This window comes from Vicia villosa, unplaced genomic scaffold (assembly GCF_029867415.1).
Source record: "Vicia villosa cultivar HV-30 ecotype Madison, WI unplaced genomic scaffold, Vvil1.0 ctg.000351F_1_1, whole genome shotgun sequence".
In the NCBI taxonomy this organism is placed as follows: domain Eukaryota; kingdom Viridiplantae; phylum Streptophyta; class Magnoliopsida; order Fabales; family Fabaceae; genus Vicia; species Vicia villosa.
In genome coordinates this window covers 309,811-323,259 of record NW_026705157.1, presented here as the reverse complement: position 1 = coordinate 323,259, position 13,449 = coordinate 309,811, and the positions used below count along the sequence as shown (strand labels likewise).

Genomic DNA, 13,449 nt, shown 5'->3' with positions numbered 1-13,449 from the left:
CATACTGTATAATCACTGTAAATTCTCATTTCCATAATGATTTTTTTATCATATAGTACTACATAAAACTTGGGGCTACATCATATTTTGACAAATGACACCTTTATATTCCATTTTCAACTCACTGTTTTAAATTTTAATAATCAGAACCAGATGCTGCTGACATATGTATATAGTGAATTGCATAAACTTTTCATTGTTTAATTTATTTTTTATTGTATAATAGTAATCAATAAACAGTAATTGCAAATGTTGAAATTTCTGAGTTCAGAAAGTGACATTAGTGTGTAACACTGTAAACTACACATAATCTTACAAGAATTGATGTCATGCATGCTGAAACATATGCCACATTACTGTTGTAGGTTTGAACTAAATTCCATAACATGATCCGGAAGGAAAGGGGGAAAAGACATAACTTGTCTTTAGATGGGGACATCATTAGCCTATAAGTTTTAAAAACTAAAACAATTTATCTAGCTTCATTTTTTGGGATTTTTTAAAAATATTTTTGAAATAAAAAGAAACATCCATTAGATAATTTTCTCTTTAAATATTTCTTTGTTTTAGTAAAAAAAATATTAATTAATTTTTTTGGGTTTAATATACTTTTTTCTTCAATTAAAAAACAATTTTTTATTTTTTATTTTGGTCAATCATTTTGATTTTCTATTTAGTTGGAGAAACTGTATATCCCCATCTTATATTTTAAGACAATTTTGTTGACATGTTATATTAAATTTATCTATTTTAAAAATGATTACATATTAAATCGAGTGAGACACCAAAACACATTCATATTTAAAATTGAAACATCAAAATATATTATTCGAACTCAGCCTTATTCAGGTTGTAGTTATTTTAACCTAAACATGACATTTTTTAAATTATTTTTGATAAAAAATAATTTTTTTATAATAGTTATTATGGATACAATGTATGTATGTTACTTTAAATATAATATATTTATAAATATTATTTTATTTTAAAGTATTATAACATGTTTTGAAAGAGAATAAATTTGAAATTGTTCAAAATAATTTACAAATATCTAAAATAACACGAGCAAATAAAATTCAAAAAAGTTGTAGGATGAAATGTGAAATAATTGAAGAGATAAAATTTATAAATTAAAACTTTGTAATTATGCAAGGAAAAGAGATTACCCGCAACCCATAGGAATTAACCTTAAAGAATAGCCGACTTTTTATATATGAGTTCAAAAGTTTTAACAAAATTTGAACTCAAATTTTAAAACTCAAAATCATATGTTTTATAGATTTGACGAACTAGTCCATATGCAGTTCATCTAAATATTTAATTAATTTAAGTATTATATTTGAAACATAAATTGTATCAAATTATTTATTAGAAGAAAAACACGGGAACAAGTGATTTGAGTAATGTTAAAAGAATGAGACAAAGTAACATTGAGAGAATTCATTGTCCAATTCCTTAGAAGAAGAGATAGCTTGAAAAATGGTGATGATAACTTGAAAATTGGGTTATAGAGATATTGGTTATTGGTTATGAGGCATGAAAGGAGGAAGATCAAGGAATGTGTCTGTGAAGTGGGAGTGAATTAGGCCCACTTTGGCACTTAAAAAGCAAAATGGTGACCCTTTATTTTGGGGAGAATGATATATGTGCTTTTATCAATGAAAAAATTGCCTCCATTTTGGTGTTTTTCTAGGCTGGCTTTCGTCCCTTTGCACGGTGGCGTAGTACCACAAAAGTTAGAGACTTTGATAAAGGAAAAGGAATGAACGAATGTTTAATAAACAATTAAGGTTCAAAAGCAAATTTTATTCTTTAATTTTGTTAGTTGACAATTTTTTTAAAATGGTTGATTTTTAAATAAATATTATCATAGACAATTTATTTAGATTTAGATATATATATTTTTAATATCGTAACAATTTTTTATAGTTTTTATTAATTCATAAATATATCTCGTCTCATTTAACTCATATGAGAAATATCAATTAATCTACGCCAGCAACTCTATTTTGATTTTTTTTTATGTATCAAATTAAATAATTAGCAAACAAGTCACAAGTTTGTGTGGAAATGCATATATAATCAAATTAAGTCATACTTCTATCATTTTAAAATAAATAATTCATTTAACCCTTTCGCTTATTAAAAAAATATTAATAAAAGAGATAATATTCTTTTATTAAATGTCCATTATCAAATAGTATTTGATATATTCATTATTATTAAAGATAAAAAGTGTAAAAAATTAAATCAAAAGTGCAAAATATTAAATGGAAAGTAATATAAACAATATTAATTAAAGATTAAATAAATAAATAATACTATTACTTCAAAAATTGAAAGAAGTTATTCATTTATTCTTTTTTACATTTTGACCACTTATTTTATGATAGAGGAAATATTATTTTATCGTCCATGTCATTATAGTATTATATCCAAAATCTTATACAATAAAACTTAAAAAAAAAAAATCATATTTCCCCCCAAAAAATACAGTCAAATCACTCATTTTGGTGTCAAGCTATTATTCAATGTATGAGCAGAAATAAATTCAATATTTAGGGATGAAATTATTTAAAAAAATGTATAAATAAAGAACTCTAATTTGAATTTAAAGGCGAGCATCAAAATTATAAATGAGTAAAATAGTAGATAAAAAGTACATGAAAATCATCTTTGGGACCATACTATAGTTTAGGTGTAACTAGATTAAATTTTGAGTATTTGTTTTTAGTAGTTATATTTTTGATTCAATCAATATCATACTAGTTTATAAATAAATGCCTAGATTCATTAAGTTATTTGTCTTTTGAGATTGGCCCATTCTCATGACCATGACTTGACTTTGACTGTCCATTCATCCATTTGGAAGAGTCTCTACTTTGTAGGCCTATGGTTTTTAGCTTACATAAAGGTCCCACTCCATTCATAACTTTAGACTATAACCACTTTTCAACTCTAAGTTATTAATCAAAAGTATTATAGCCCTTTAAAAGATTTTAATTGTATTGAAATCTTCACTATTAAGATAAGGTATTATGAATGTTGAATTCTATAATACAAAATTTGCATAAATCTATAGTAAAACACATTCAAGTCAAAAATATAGTTTGAATTCTTAATGCATGCCGTATCCCATATCTAAAACAAACTTTTTTCAAGTACTATATTGATGGTACTACGATAGCACATTCTTAAATAAAAACTATTTGTCTATTTTAATAAATGCTACATACTTTTGTACTAATTATTCCACCCATAAGAAAAATTCACATTCCTCTTGATATGATATACTCTATCATAAGGTGACACACGAGCATCACGATCCCCTAAAAGGCCGCAGAAAAATAAGATGGGACAGACATATTTGAGAGTACGAATCTAAAACCTTGTTTCATATTGCAAAAAAAAATAAGGCAGAACGAAAAAAGTCTGTGACATTGAATCTTTTAGGCCTAAAAATAGTAAAATTATATGAAAAAATTCATTCTTGCAAAAACCCACAAATAAACGAAGCAAAAACATTAAAGAAAGTGGGCCTAAAATCTTGTCATACCTTAAAAAAAATACGAACAACACAGACATGTCTGACGGGCTAGACCCGTTTTGCCACCCGTACTCTATCATACCTTAAATAAAAGTGTTTTAAGTAAATAGAGGATAGTTTATACTCTTTATTCTTAATTATAAAGTTTTCTAAAATTCCTTTGAAATAAGATGTTTCACATATATTTATTATTTATTTTTTCAATTATATTTTTTATTGATACTATCAATTTTATTTTATAAAAAATAAAAAGTTAAAATAAATATACCCACCAATATATTTTAATGTATAAAAAGCATATAGAGTCTTTTATATATAAAGTAATATTAATAAGAATGAAGTAACTATACTTTATAGATGTGAAATATTTGACTTTAAACATAAATATAGTCAAAATAGTTTTTAATAAAGAAAATATATATATATATATATATATATATATATATATATATATATATATATATATATATATATATATATATATATATATATATATATATATATATATATATATATATATATATATATATATATATATATATATATATATATGGGATATTCTTACTCCAAGAGTAAATTATTAAGACTTACTCCTTATCATGACCATTGATTCTTTTCAATTTAATGATTAAAATTAATAAGTATGGAGAGAGAAAAATAATAATACTCATTAATTTTAATCATTAGATTGAGATCAATGGTCTCGATGATGAGTAAGTCTTGATAACTTACTCTTGGAGTAGAATATCCTCCTCATATATATATATATATATATATATATATATATATATATATATATATATATATATATATATATATATATATCAAAATAATATAATATAATTATTACACTAGTATTAATTTATAATAAAAACTAGTATTCATAAATAAAATCATAATTAGATTTCTTTATTTTCCTTATAATGGTAACCAAAACACAAGGAAGAAGCAACCTTTTGGTGTCACGCACACAGGAAACACACCACAAACCGTCCACTTCACTGTTGTGATTTTTTTTTTCAGTCACACGTGGGGTTGGTTACTCTCTCTCTCACACACAAAACAGAAAGTAACTTCTTTTCTTTCCTACCCTTAACACTCAAACTACTACACCAAGTACTAGGTTCAAACTTCACATATTAAAACTATTGTATGAAATATTTATCATAAGAAAAAAACTGTTTTTTTATAGATTAATGTATCTGATCTATATATAAATTAAATAGTTTAATTATTTAAAAAAAATCGGTTGTTAGTTGTGTAGAGATATTTATCTCATCTATTCATCTTCCATAAAGATGCAATTTTGACCAGAATAGATAAAAATGCTGAAATGAAAAAGGAAAATGTTTGAATCCATTATTATTACTCTGACCTTGTTTTCATTTTCAAATAATTATAATAAAAATATAGTAAAAATTATAATACAATAACAACAATAAATGTGAATGAAGAGACATATAAGATTCTATTCCATTCATCTCCTCTTTTTGTTTGACTATTTCTTTTATTGATTTAATTAATTTTCCTCAAATTTTTCATTCCAATTTCATGAATAAGAAACAAACAAACACCCTACTCTTTCTCTATAAACCTATACCTATTTTTCTGTCTCCTTTGTATCCTTTTTGAAATCATCAAATACTTTCTCTTCCACTATATATACATACATGTATCTTTCATCCTTCATTTTGATTGCACACTATACAAATTTTCAGTTCTAGAACAAGGATTCATTCTTCTTCAGGTTTCTTTTTATTTTCCCTCTTTTTTATTTTTGTTGATTGATATAAGAAGAATCACATTTTTAATGTTAGCAATGATTTCAAAATGAATCCAATTTTTTTTATATCTTAAATCTGTGCATGAAGTTCTTTCTTCAATATGCTTTTATTTATCTATTATTGTTTTGAATGATTATTGAAAAAAAACGTATTTGTATGCTTCAATTAACTTTTGTTGAATGAAAACGCATTGATTAGTTTATAAAATTGAATATTTCGAATCCTTTAACTTTCAACATTTTGTTGATGATTTAGATTTAGATGGACAATGATTTCGAGGATAGACAAACAGTTTCAGAAATGATAGCAAGCAATCGACCGAGGAAAAAACAGGTTGATTTCGAGGATAGTTTTTCTTCGTTAAAATCACAAACACGAATATAATGTTGATTGATTATTTTGTAATTATTCTTTCGAATGTGATTTCAGTCATTTTTCTCGAAAGTGTTGAGTATGAGAGATAGAAACGGAAGAACAATCGAAAGAGGTTCAATTGATTCTCATGGTGAGTTCTATTTGAATTTCATTCTAGTTTTATCTAAATAAGAAGAGACAGACAATATTCCTACAATCTTTAAAGCTAGAATAGTCTTTATTTTTTATAGTCGGCGACAAAGCATAGACATTGTTAATTTTTCTATAATTTGTATCATTCAATTCAATACTTCAACTTGCTTTCCTGAAAAGGTGGAATCACTACTTTTCAAGTGAAGAAAATGCAAATTTGAATCATTACTTTTATGTTTTTTTTCCTCCTAGACTTAAAGTATGGAACCTTTTTGTTCTTTATCTTCTGTGAAAGCATGATAATTTTAAAATACATATCCTATCTGTAAAGATGAGAAGATGAGTTGGCTAAACAGATAAAATAAAATGGAATAACCAAAGTTATTTTATTTTAGTTTCAAGTGTATAAGAATATATTCTTGGTTGATTTTCAGATTGTGTAAATAAAATGAATCAAAGATGGTGCATACATTTCATTTTCAACTTGGCATAAATAATAGATATGTTATCCATAGTTTCATATCTATTATCTGTGGTTCAGAGAATTTTTCATTCTATTTATCTTCTTTTAGGTAGAATTTTTGACAAAAAATAAATTATCAAAGTTATAAGATAAGGTGTAGCAGCATCTGGTGATTTGATCGAAATCTCGGAATATAATCAAATATAGACTTTCAGATGAAAATTCAATTATTGATCTTTCTTTGTTCTTCTTCATTATCTACAACTTTTACTGTATGAAAGTTCCCTTTGTTAATGGTGGAGGTTGTTTGAGAATAGCATAACATCATACTTTTACTGTACGAAAGTTCCGTATCACGGTATCAGCATGATCAAGTTGACAGATCTTGTATTTTCTTTGTATATATTATTGATATCAGTTTGTGTTTGTTGTATTGCAGAAGCGCTTTCTGATTTATCGGTCCAAAATCAAGGCTCGGTATCTTCGATGTCTTCTGGTGAAGCGGTTCAGAATTTCAAGTAATGCGAAGATTTTGTTTATAACTTGTTCTTGTTGCAATATCTGTGACTGTATTAACAGTTAGAGTTATTTGCTTGTGATTTTAATTAGAGTTTTCGCTGCAACGTGGAATGTTGGTGGCCAGTGCCCCAGCGGGAACCTTGATCTTAGCGATTTTCTTCAGGTTCGGAACGAACCCGATATGTATGTTTTGGGGTATGCTTTCTCTCTATTTCTCTGTGTGTCTCTCTCATGATTTGTGATTTTAGTAGAAAATATTGTCAAAGCGGGACTATATCATGGTCGCATAGCTGAATTTGAACAAACGGTTATTTTCTGCGATCTGTGATTGACAACGCTTTATGCGCTAAAACGTTATAGTCATGATTTTTGTTTTTCAAACTTGTTAGCTTTCAGGAAATTGTCCCTTTGAATGCTGGAAATGTACTTGTATTAGAGGACAACGAGCCTGCTGCAAAATGGCTTTCTTTAATCAATCAATCGCTCAACGGTCCTTCGAGTTTCGCTTCTCATAACGGACTAAAACCTACCGCATCCTTCGGCGGGTCATTGCTCTTCCCGAAGCCTTCTCTAAAGAAGATCAAGAAAACTTTCAAGAAATTAAACGGAAAGAGACTAAAAAGTTGTAACTGTGTACTCGAAATGGAAAGGAAGGCTGCTAAGGACTTCTGTTTTCGATGCCAAGAATCAAATTTTAATTTAGACGATTCTTCGACCGAGGAGGAGGACGACAGTTTCCCGATTCCTGTCGCTCTGGCTACTAATCAGATGAAGTATAGTCTTGTTACATGTAAGCAAATGGTTGGAATTTTCGTTAGTGTATGGATGAAGAAGGAGCTTATTCAATATGTAGGACACTTGAGAATTTGTTGCACGAGTCGCGGTATCATGGGATGCCTCGGAAACAAGGTAGTTGAAATACGATTTTTTTTCTTTACTTTCTCGTTCGATGCAAGTGCATATGAATTAAGAAGTATCAATGAAAAACAACTCTTTAACATAAAAGCGTTACCGTGTTTTTTTTTTATGGCTGCAGGGGTGTATATCAGTGAGCATGTCGTTTTATCAGACAAGTTTTTGCTTTATCTGCAGTCATCTAGCGTCGGGAGAGAAAGAGGGCGATGAGCTACGCCGAAATCTTGATGTCATAGAGATACTAAAGAACACTCAGTTTCCAAGGATTTGCAAGACACAGCACAGTAGAATGCCTGACAAAATTTTAGATCACGAGTAAGTGTTGATCGAAACTATTTTTGAAAAGTTATACCGTAGACATTTTTCGACTTTTGTAGAACTTTGTCAGTTATTTTTCATATTTGTGATCCCAAAATTTCTGATCATGTTGGTAAAATAAATTCTCCAGCCGAATCATGTGGTTTGGAGACTTGAATTACAGAATTTCTTTGAGCCGCGATGATGCTAAAAGGCTTGTGGAAATGAAGGATTGGCCTGCACTTTTTAACAAAGATCAGGTACTTATACTTTCTCCCTTGTAATGTTCATTTGAATATGATACATGTTTCCATTAGACTCAGGGTTTTAAATTCAAGTCTAGAACTACATAGCGGCCACAATCGATCGCTATTGCTTCAGATGCATTTGTTCATAACACTCCGCAATATCAATGATTGCGTTGTAACAGAAAATGCAACCGTTATTTAAAACCTTGATGGTATTCTCTTAGATGGTCTCCATGAGATTATGTGTATTAACGTTGTCTTCAACTCTTCCGAATTTTTGGTTTTTATCTACATAATTTCCGTTAAAACCAAAATAAACGGTAACATTGAAAGGAAAGACATTCAAATTGATGTTTTTGAAAGAATCTCGATGTTTTTTTTTGTCGTTCTTTTTTGTTAATTTTCTAATTATGCATTGTATATTAACTTATCTTGACAGCTTAAAATGGAAAGGGAAGCCGGTCGTGTTTTCAAGGGATGGAAAGAGGGGAAGATCTTCTTTGCGCCAACTTATAAATATGCTTTCAACTCGGATACTTACTATGTTGAAGGTTTAAAGATTTCAAAGAACAAAAGGAGAACTCCAGCGTGGTATGTGTCACTTTGAATTATTGTTATTAAAAGCATATCCGAGAATGAACCAATTAAACCTTTATACTATTATTCAACTGGTTTAATTAGTTCAGTCACGGTTAAACCATATGTCTAATGAATAATAAATAATTAAAAATCGGTTTTAAAACAAATCTGATGACTAAGAATTGCAGGTGTGATAGAATATTATGGCATGGAAGGGGAATACAACAACTTTCATACGTGCGCAAAGAATTCAAATTTTCGGATCATAGACCGGTTTGTGCAACATTTTTGGTAGAAGTGGAAGTCATGTTTAGAGGACAAAAGAAGAAAGTTTCCACTTTCAACATTCAAATTGATGATGATTTTGTACCAACAAGAAGTTCATATTATTCATGAAGCACCAATCTTAACAATAATAATTGAGGTATTAAAGTTGGCTAATGTGACATCCATCTTTGCATTATGAAGATCATTAAAATTGCTAGGATAAGACATTGAATAGTGATTTATAGACTAGGATAAATTCACATTTTATTATGTTTTAGAGAAAACCTAGGTCAAATTGTTTAGGTAAATTTCGAAATGTTCATTAAAAATAAGTTAAAACGGTCACCAACTACTTCCACCTATTTTTAGTGTATGTATGTTTTAAATATTTTTTTTTTAGTAATTGTGTATTTTTGTAATGTAGAACTAAACTTGATCATGGGCTAAAAAAAACTAGACTTCATCAGTTTTCATTTTTTCTTTACCAAAAAAAAAAAGAAGATTTAATTTATTATTTTCCTATGTTAATGACGTTTATCAATCTATAGCATTTAAAATTTTTTAAATAAGAATTATTAATTTATAAATATTAATGACTTATTTACATTAATACGTAATTATAAATACTTGTCCGAGATTGAGATCAACTGTTTATACTCAATTCAACTCAACTAATATCAATTGAGAATATTCAAGTTTGTTGTAAAAATACATATTTTTTTTATAGAATTATTATTTTTTATGATATTCTGATTATTAATTTTTTGCACTCCACCTACTTAAGAATAATACTATTAATAAAATTATAAAAATTCAAGTAATTAAAAAAAACTACAAAGTAATAAGTACTTGAAAATGCTAGTTTAATTAGTAAAATAAAACTCGATTAAATGAGGAACTAGTTTTTTCATCTATCTAAAAAAAATATATAACAAAGCAATTTCAGTAGTTTATGGTCCTTTTCTATGGTAAGTTTTGATGATTAAATGAGAATACTTAATTGGTCTTTTTAATGTGTAAACAGGTACTAAAGCACAAACCTCAATGAATTGCAAGAATGAATAAATATTGCAATTTTTTCTGTTCGAATTGAAGAAGAGTTACAAGGTCTTGGAAACTGCCAAAGAACAATTGTACTAACATTCACAATTTATGAAATAATGAAAAAAATGTATTAGAAAATGTGATTACATTTAGAAACGGTGAATTAACTAAAGAAATAAAATAATTAGAGTCAACTATCATCGTGCACCAAAAAACAATGTTGGTGCTTTATTATAATTTTTTTGGCTATATAGAAATTACATATTGCTAGATAGCTTGAGGGAAGGGAAAAAAAAGTAGAACTGGTTATTCATGTATGTGAAGAGTTAATTTGGGATCATATGATATATAAAATGTGAATTTTTCAGTACAATTATCAATTTTTCAATGACATGATACATTGTGATTTTGCAAGATATATAAATCATTACTCTGTACACAATTGTTTGGGTTTTCTGAGATTGGCCTTTACATTTGTTTGAATATTTTGATACTGCATGTAGAAATTTCTATCCAAATAGAAAAACCGTCTTTATACATTAGGCCTATGTTTGGTATATTGAAAAAACACGGAGGGACCGCACGGTTAGTAGAGATGGTAGTTGTAGCTTCGGTAAAACTCGCGGTGGAAAGCTAGAAAACACACGGTAGCGATCATTTGAATTGCTACTAAACACACTTTAGGTCGTTTCGAAGTGTTTCACATCTATCATGAAGGATATAATATCTCAACATAAATTATAAATTAAAAGATCAATTGTTTATAGATTAATAGAAGGGGCTTAAGGGTAAAATAGTCATTTTATTATAAAAGGACATTTTACTCATTTCATAGTAATTGAATGAAATTTTGTGTCTAGTTAAAACTAATGAGAAGTAATTTATTAAGTCTCTAAGCTGTGAACAAAGAATTATTAGGGAATTTCAATTGGTACTATGGACGTTATTGAAAATTCACCTATATTAAATGAAGGGCAAAGTCGCCATATTGTGGGAAATAAATTTAAGGTGATGGTTAGAGGAAATTAGAAAATTATTGCATACTTTCTCATTCCACACTTGGGATAGAGGGGAAATTTTGGAAGGTGAACTTGTGTGTGGGCCTTCCTTGTTTGGATGTATTATTCATCTCCACAATTATGATCCTCATTCTAGAGCAAACCCAAGTATTACAAGAATCCATATCAAATTTGGGAGAAAGCATAGAATGAAAAAGGAGAAATTAAAGAGCAACGGTTGTGTTGTAGAACCACTCGATGTTGGGAGAAGGAAGCAAGAGAGTTTATCAATCTTGGTTGAATATGACATCATCCCTAACTTTATCATGATTGAGTAATTCAAAGACAAATTTTTCATCTTTTAACCTTTCCATTTTCTGTTTAAGTATCTTTAATGGTTCTTCCATTTTACTTGTCACAAGGGAGAACAAAAGTTAATGTGGGAGAAGTAGGTGATCATCAAGCCATATTGATTAAAGATCATTTCATTTGTAAATTAATAAAATTGGGAGTTTAGGGGTAGAATAACCATTCTACCAAAGAAGAGAATTTTAGTCATTTTCAATGATGGCATATGGTGTCTCAAGTCAATTAAGACCTAATTGGGGTTGAGTAAGTGATTATGTTGATAACCTAGGTTTTGGAAATTTGGGGCAAATGTGGAATTACCATCTCAAGTAAAGGAAAAAATGGACTTCTAATTCGTCTTGAAAATTATATATGAGGTTTGTTTCCTTGGAAACCGTTCAGAATTTCCTCTCCCTTGAGAGTGGCAAGAAGGATAACATATTTTGGAGAAAGGAAAACCCTTAAGCCCTCATCCGCTTCTCTCACTCTCAATGGCAACTCTTGGAGAAGAGCATGAGGTTTTCATCCAAATTCCCCGTATCTTATGAATAGTAAGCTCTCAAAATTCATCACTATCCTATTCTCTAAGCCTCACCCATTTAACTACCATTTCTATTTTCAATTGTATGATTACACTGCCAAGTTGGAAGATAAGGTTTTTGGCCTCAATGATTGATGTAGATCATGGGAAGCTTGAAATTGGAGTTGAATGTGGCTAGAGGGGAGAAAAGCTCATCATCATTATTATTATTATCATCATCATCATCATCATCATCATCATCATCATCATCATGATATCCATTATTTAGGTGGATTTCCCCTCCTTTTAGGTTATGGATATCACTTAGCATAAACCCTAAATTGTGGAATGATAACAAGCATGTTACGAATTTATGTAGAAATTAAGCTAAGATTATGTTTAGAATGTTGGATGATGGAAAGGATTGTGAGAGAGGCATTAAAAGTTGGGTTTGCTGGTATAGAATCAATGAATGCCCCATGTTTCTAGAAAAATTATGGTCGTAATGTATATTACGACCTGCCCGTAATATTGTCTGATCCATGTATCAATGGAGAGCCGACGCAGGAATTAGTGAACTCTATGAAAGTAATAATCATTACTCCATGTCCGTAATTCTCTCTGCCAAGCCATATATATCCCCATAAATTGTGTTTAAACCCTTATTTTTCATGTTATAAACCCTACCCTTAGATAGTCAATGATCGTGAGCATTAATGATATGATTGTATACGTGAATTTCATTAGAAATGAATGTAAAATATGTCATATAAGGGTCAGATAACTTAGGTTTCAGAACCTTTAAATGCCAAGTACCACTAGGGTGTAAGTCATGAGTTGCCTAGCAAGGTACATTAAGTAATCATTGAGGTAGATAACATTGTTATGTTATAACATCTTAAGATGACTAAGGTGAGAACTTTGATAAGGTAATGATGAGTATATTTTTAATAAGAATGACATATATGTTATGGATGAAGAAGATAATCGAGTTATATTTGTAAGATAGCATCCAATATATCAAAGTGAATGTGTGGATATGTCCCGTGAGTCTACGGATTACAACCACGGGTTTGTAATGTGTTTCGTCAGTCCAATTAGAGGATGTGACGTATCTCGACAGGCCCGATATAGGAATATGTGAGTTATTCCAACATTCCCAGTGACATATATGAGATTTATCCATGGGAGGGTATGTGATTTACCCTAGCGACTCGGTCATGTGGATATGTGACGTATACTAGTGACTTGGTTGAAGGATATGTGATTTATCTCGATACTTAATTGGATGGTATGCAACATATAATATGGAATCTATTTCCACGATATTTTAAAAGCAAAGAAGCTACAATTACTTGATATTCGAATGTTGATTGGTTTGGAGATAAGGAAGATCAAAGAAGCACAATTGAT

General features: G+C 29.0%; 1 protein-coding gene across 6 annotated transcripts; it reads left to right on the top strand.

The window, feature by feature from the left end:
* The first annotated feature begins 5,072 nt into the window (after positions 1-5,072).
* LOC131627182 (type I inositol polyphosphate 5-phosphatase 10-like) lies at positions 5,073-10,468 on the top strand. Of its 6 annotated transcripts, XM_058898016.1 has the most exons (11): positions 5,073-5,294; positions 5,587-5,664; positions 5,761-5,836; positions 6,741-6,819; positions 6,911-7,015; positions 7,210-7,729; positions 7,857-8,050; positions 8,184-8,292; positions 8,720-8,871; positions 9,048-9,283; positions 10,151-10,468. In XM_058898016.1, exons 2-10 carry the CDS (start codon positions 5,593-5,595, stop codon positions 9,253-9,255), a joined length of 1,515 nt encoding a protein of 504 aa, XP_058753999.1. In that variant the 5' UTR covers positions 5,073-5,294; positions 5,587-5,592; the 3' UTR covers positions 9,256-9,283; positions 10,151-10,468. The 6 variants fall into 6 exon arrangements, with proteins under 6 accessions (XP_058753999.1, XP_058753998.1, XP_058754000.1 ...); XM_058898015.1 differs by lacking the exon at positions 10,151-10,468 and having other exon boundaries at positions 5,074-5,294; positions 9,048-9,300; XM_058898017.1 differs by lacking the exons at positions 5,073-5,294; positions 5,587-5,664; positions 5,761-5,836; positions 10,151-10,468 and adding an exon at positions 6,004-6,410 and having other exon boundaries at positions 9,048-9,300.
* Positions 10,469-13,449: the final 2,981 nt, after the last annotated feature.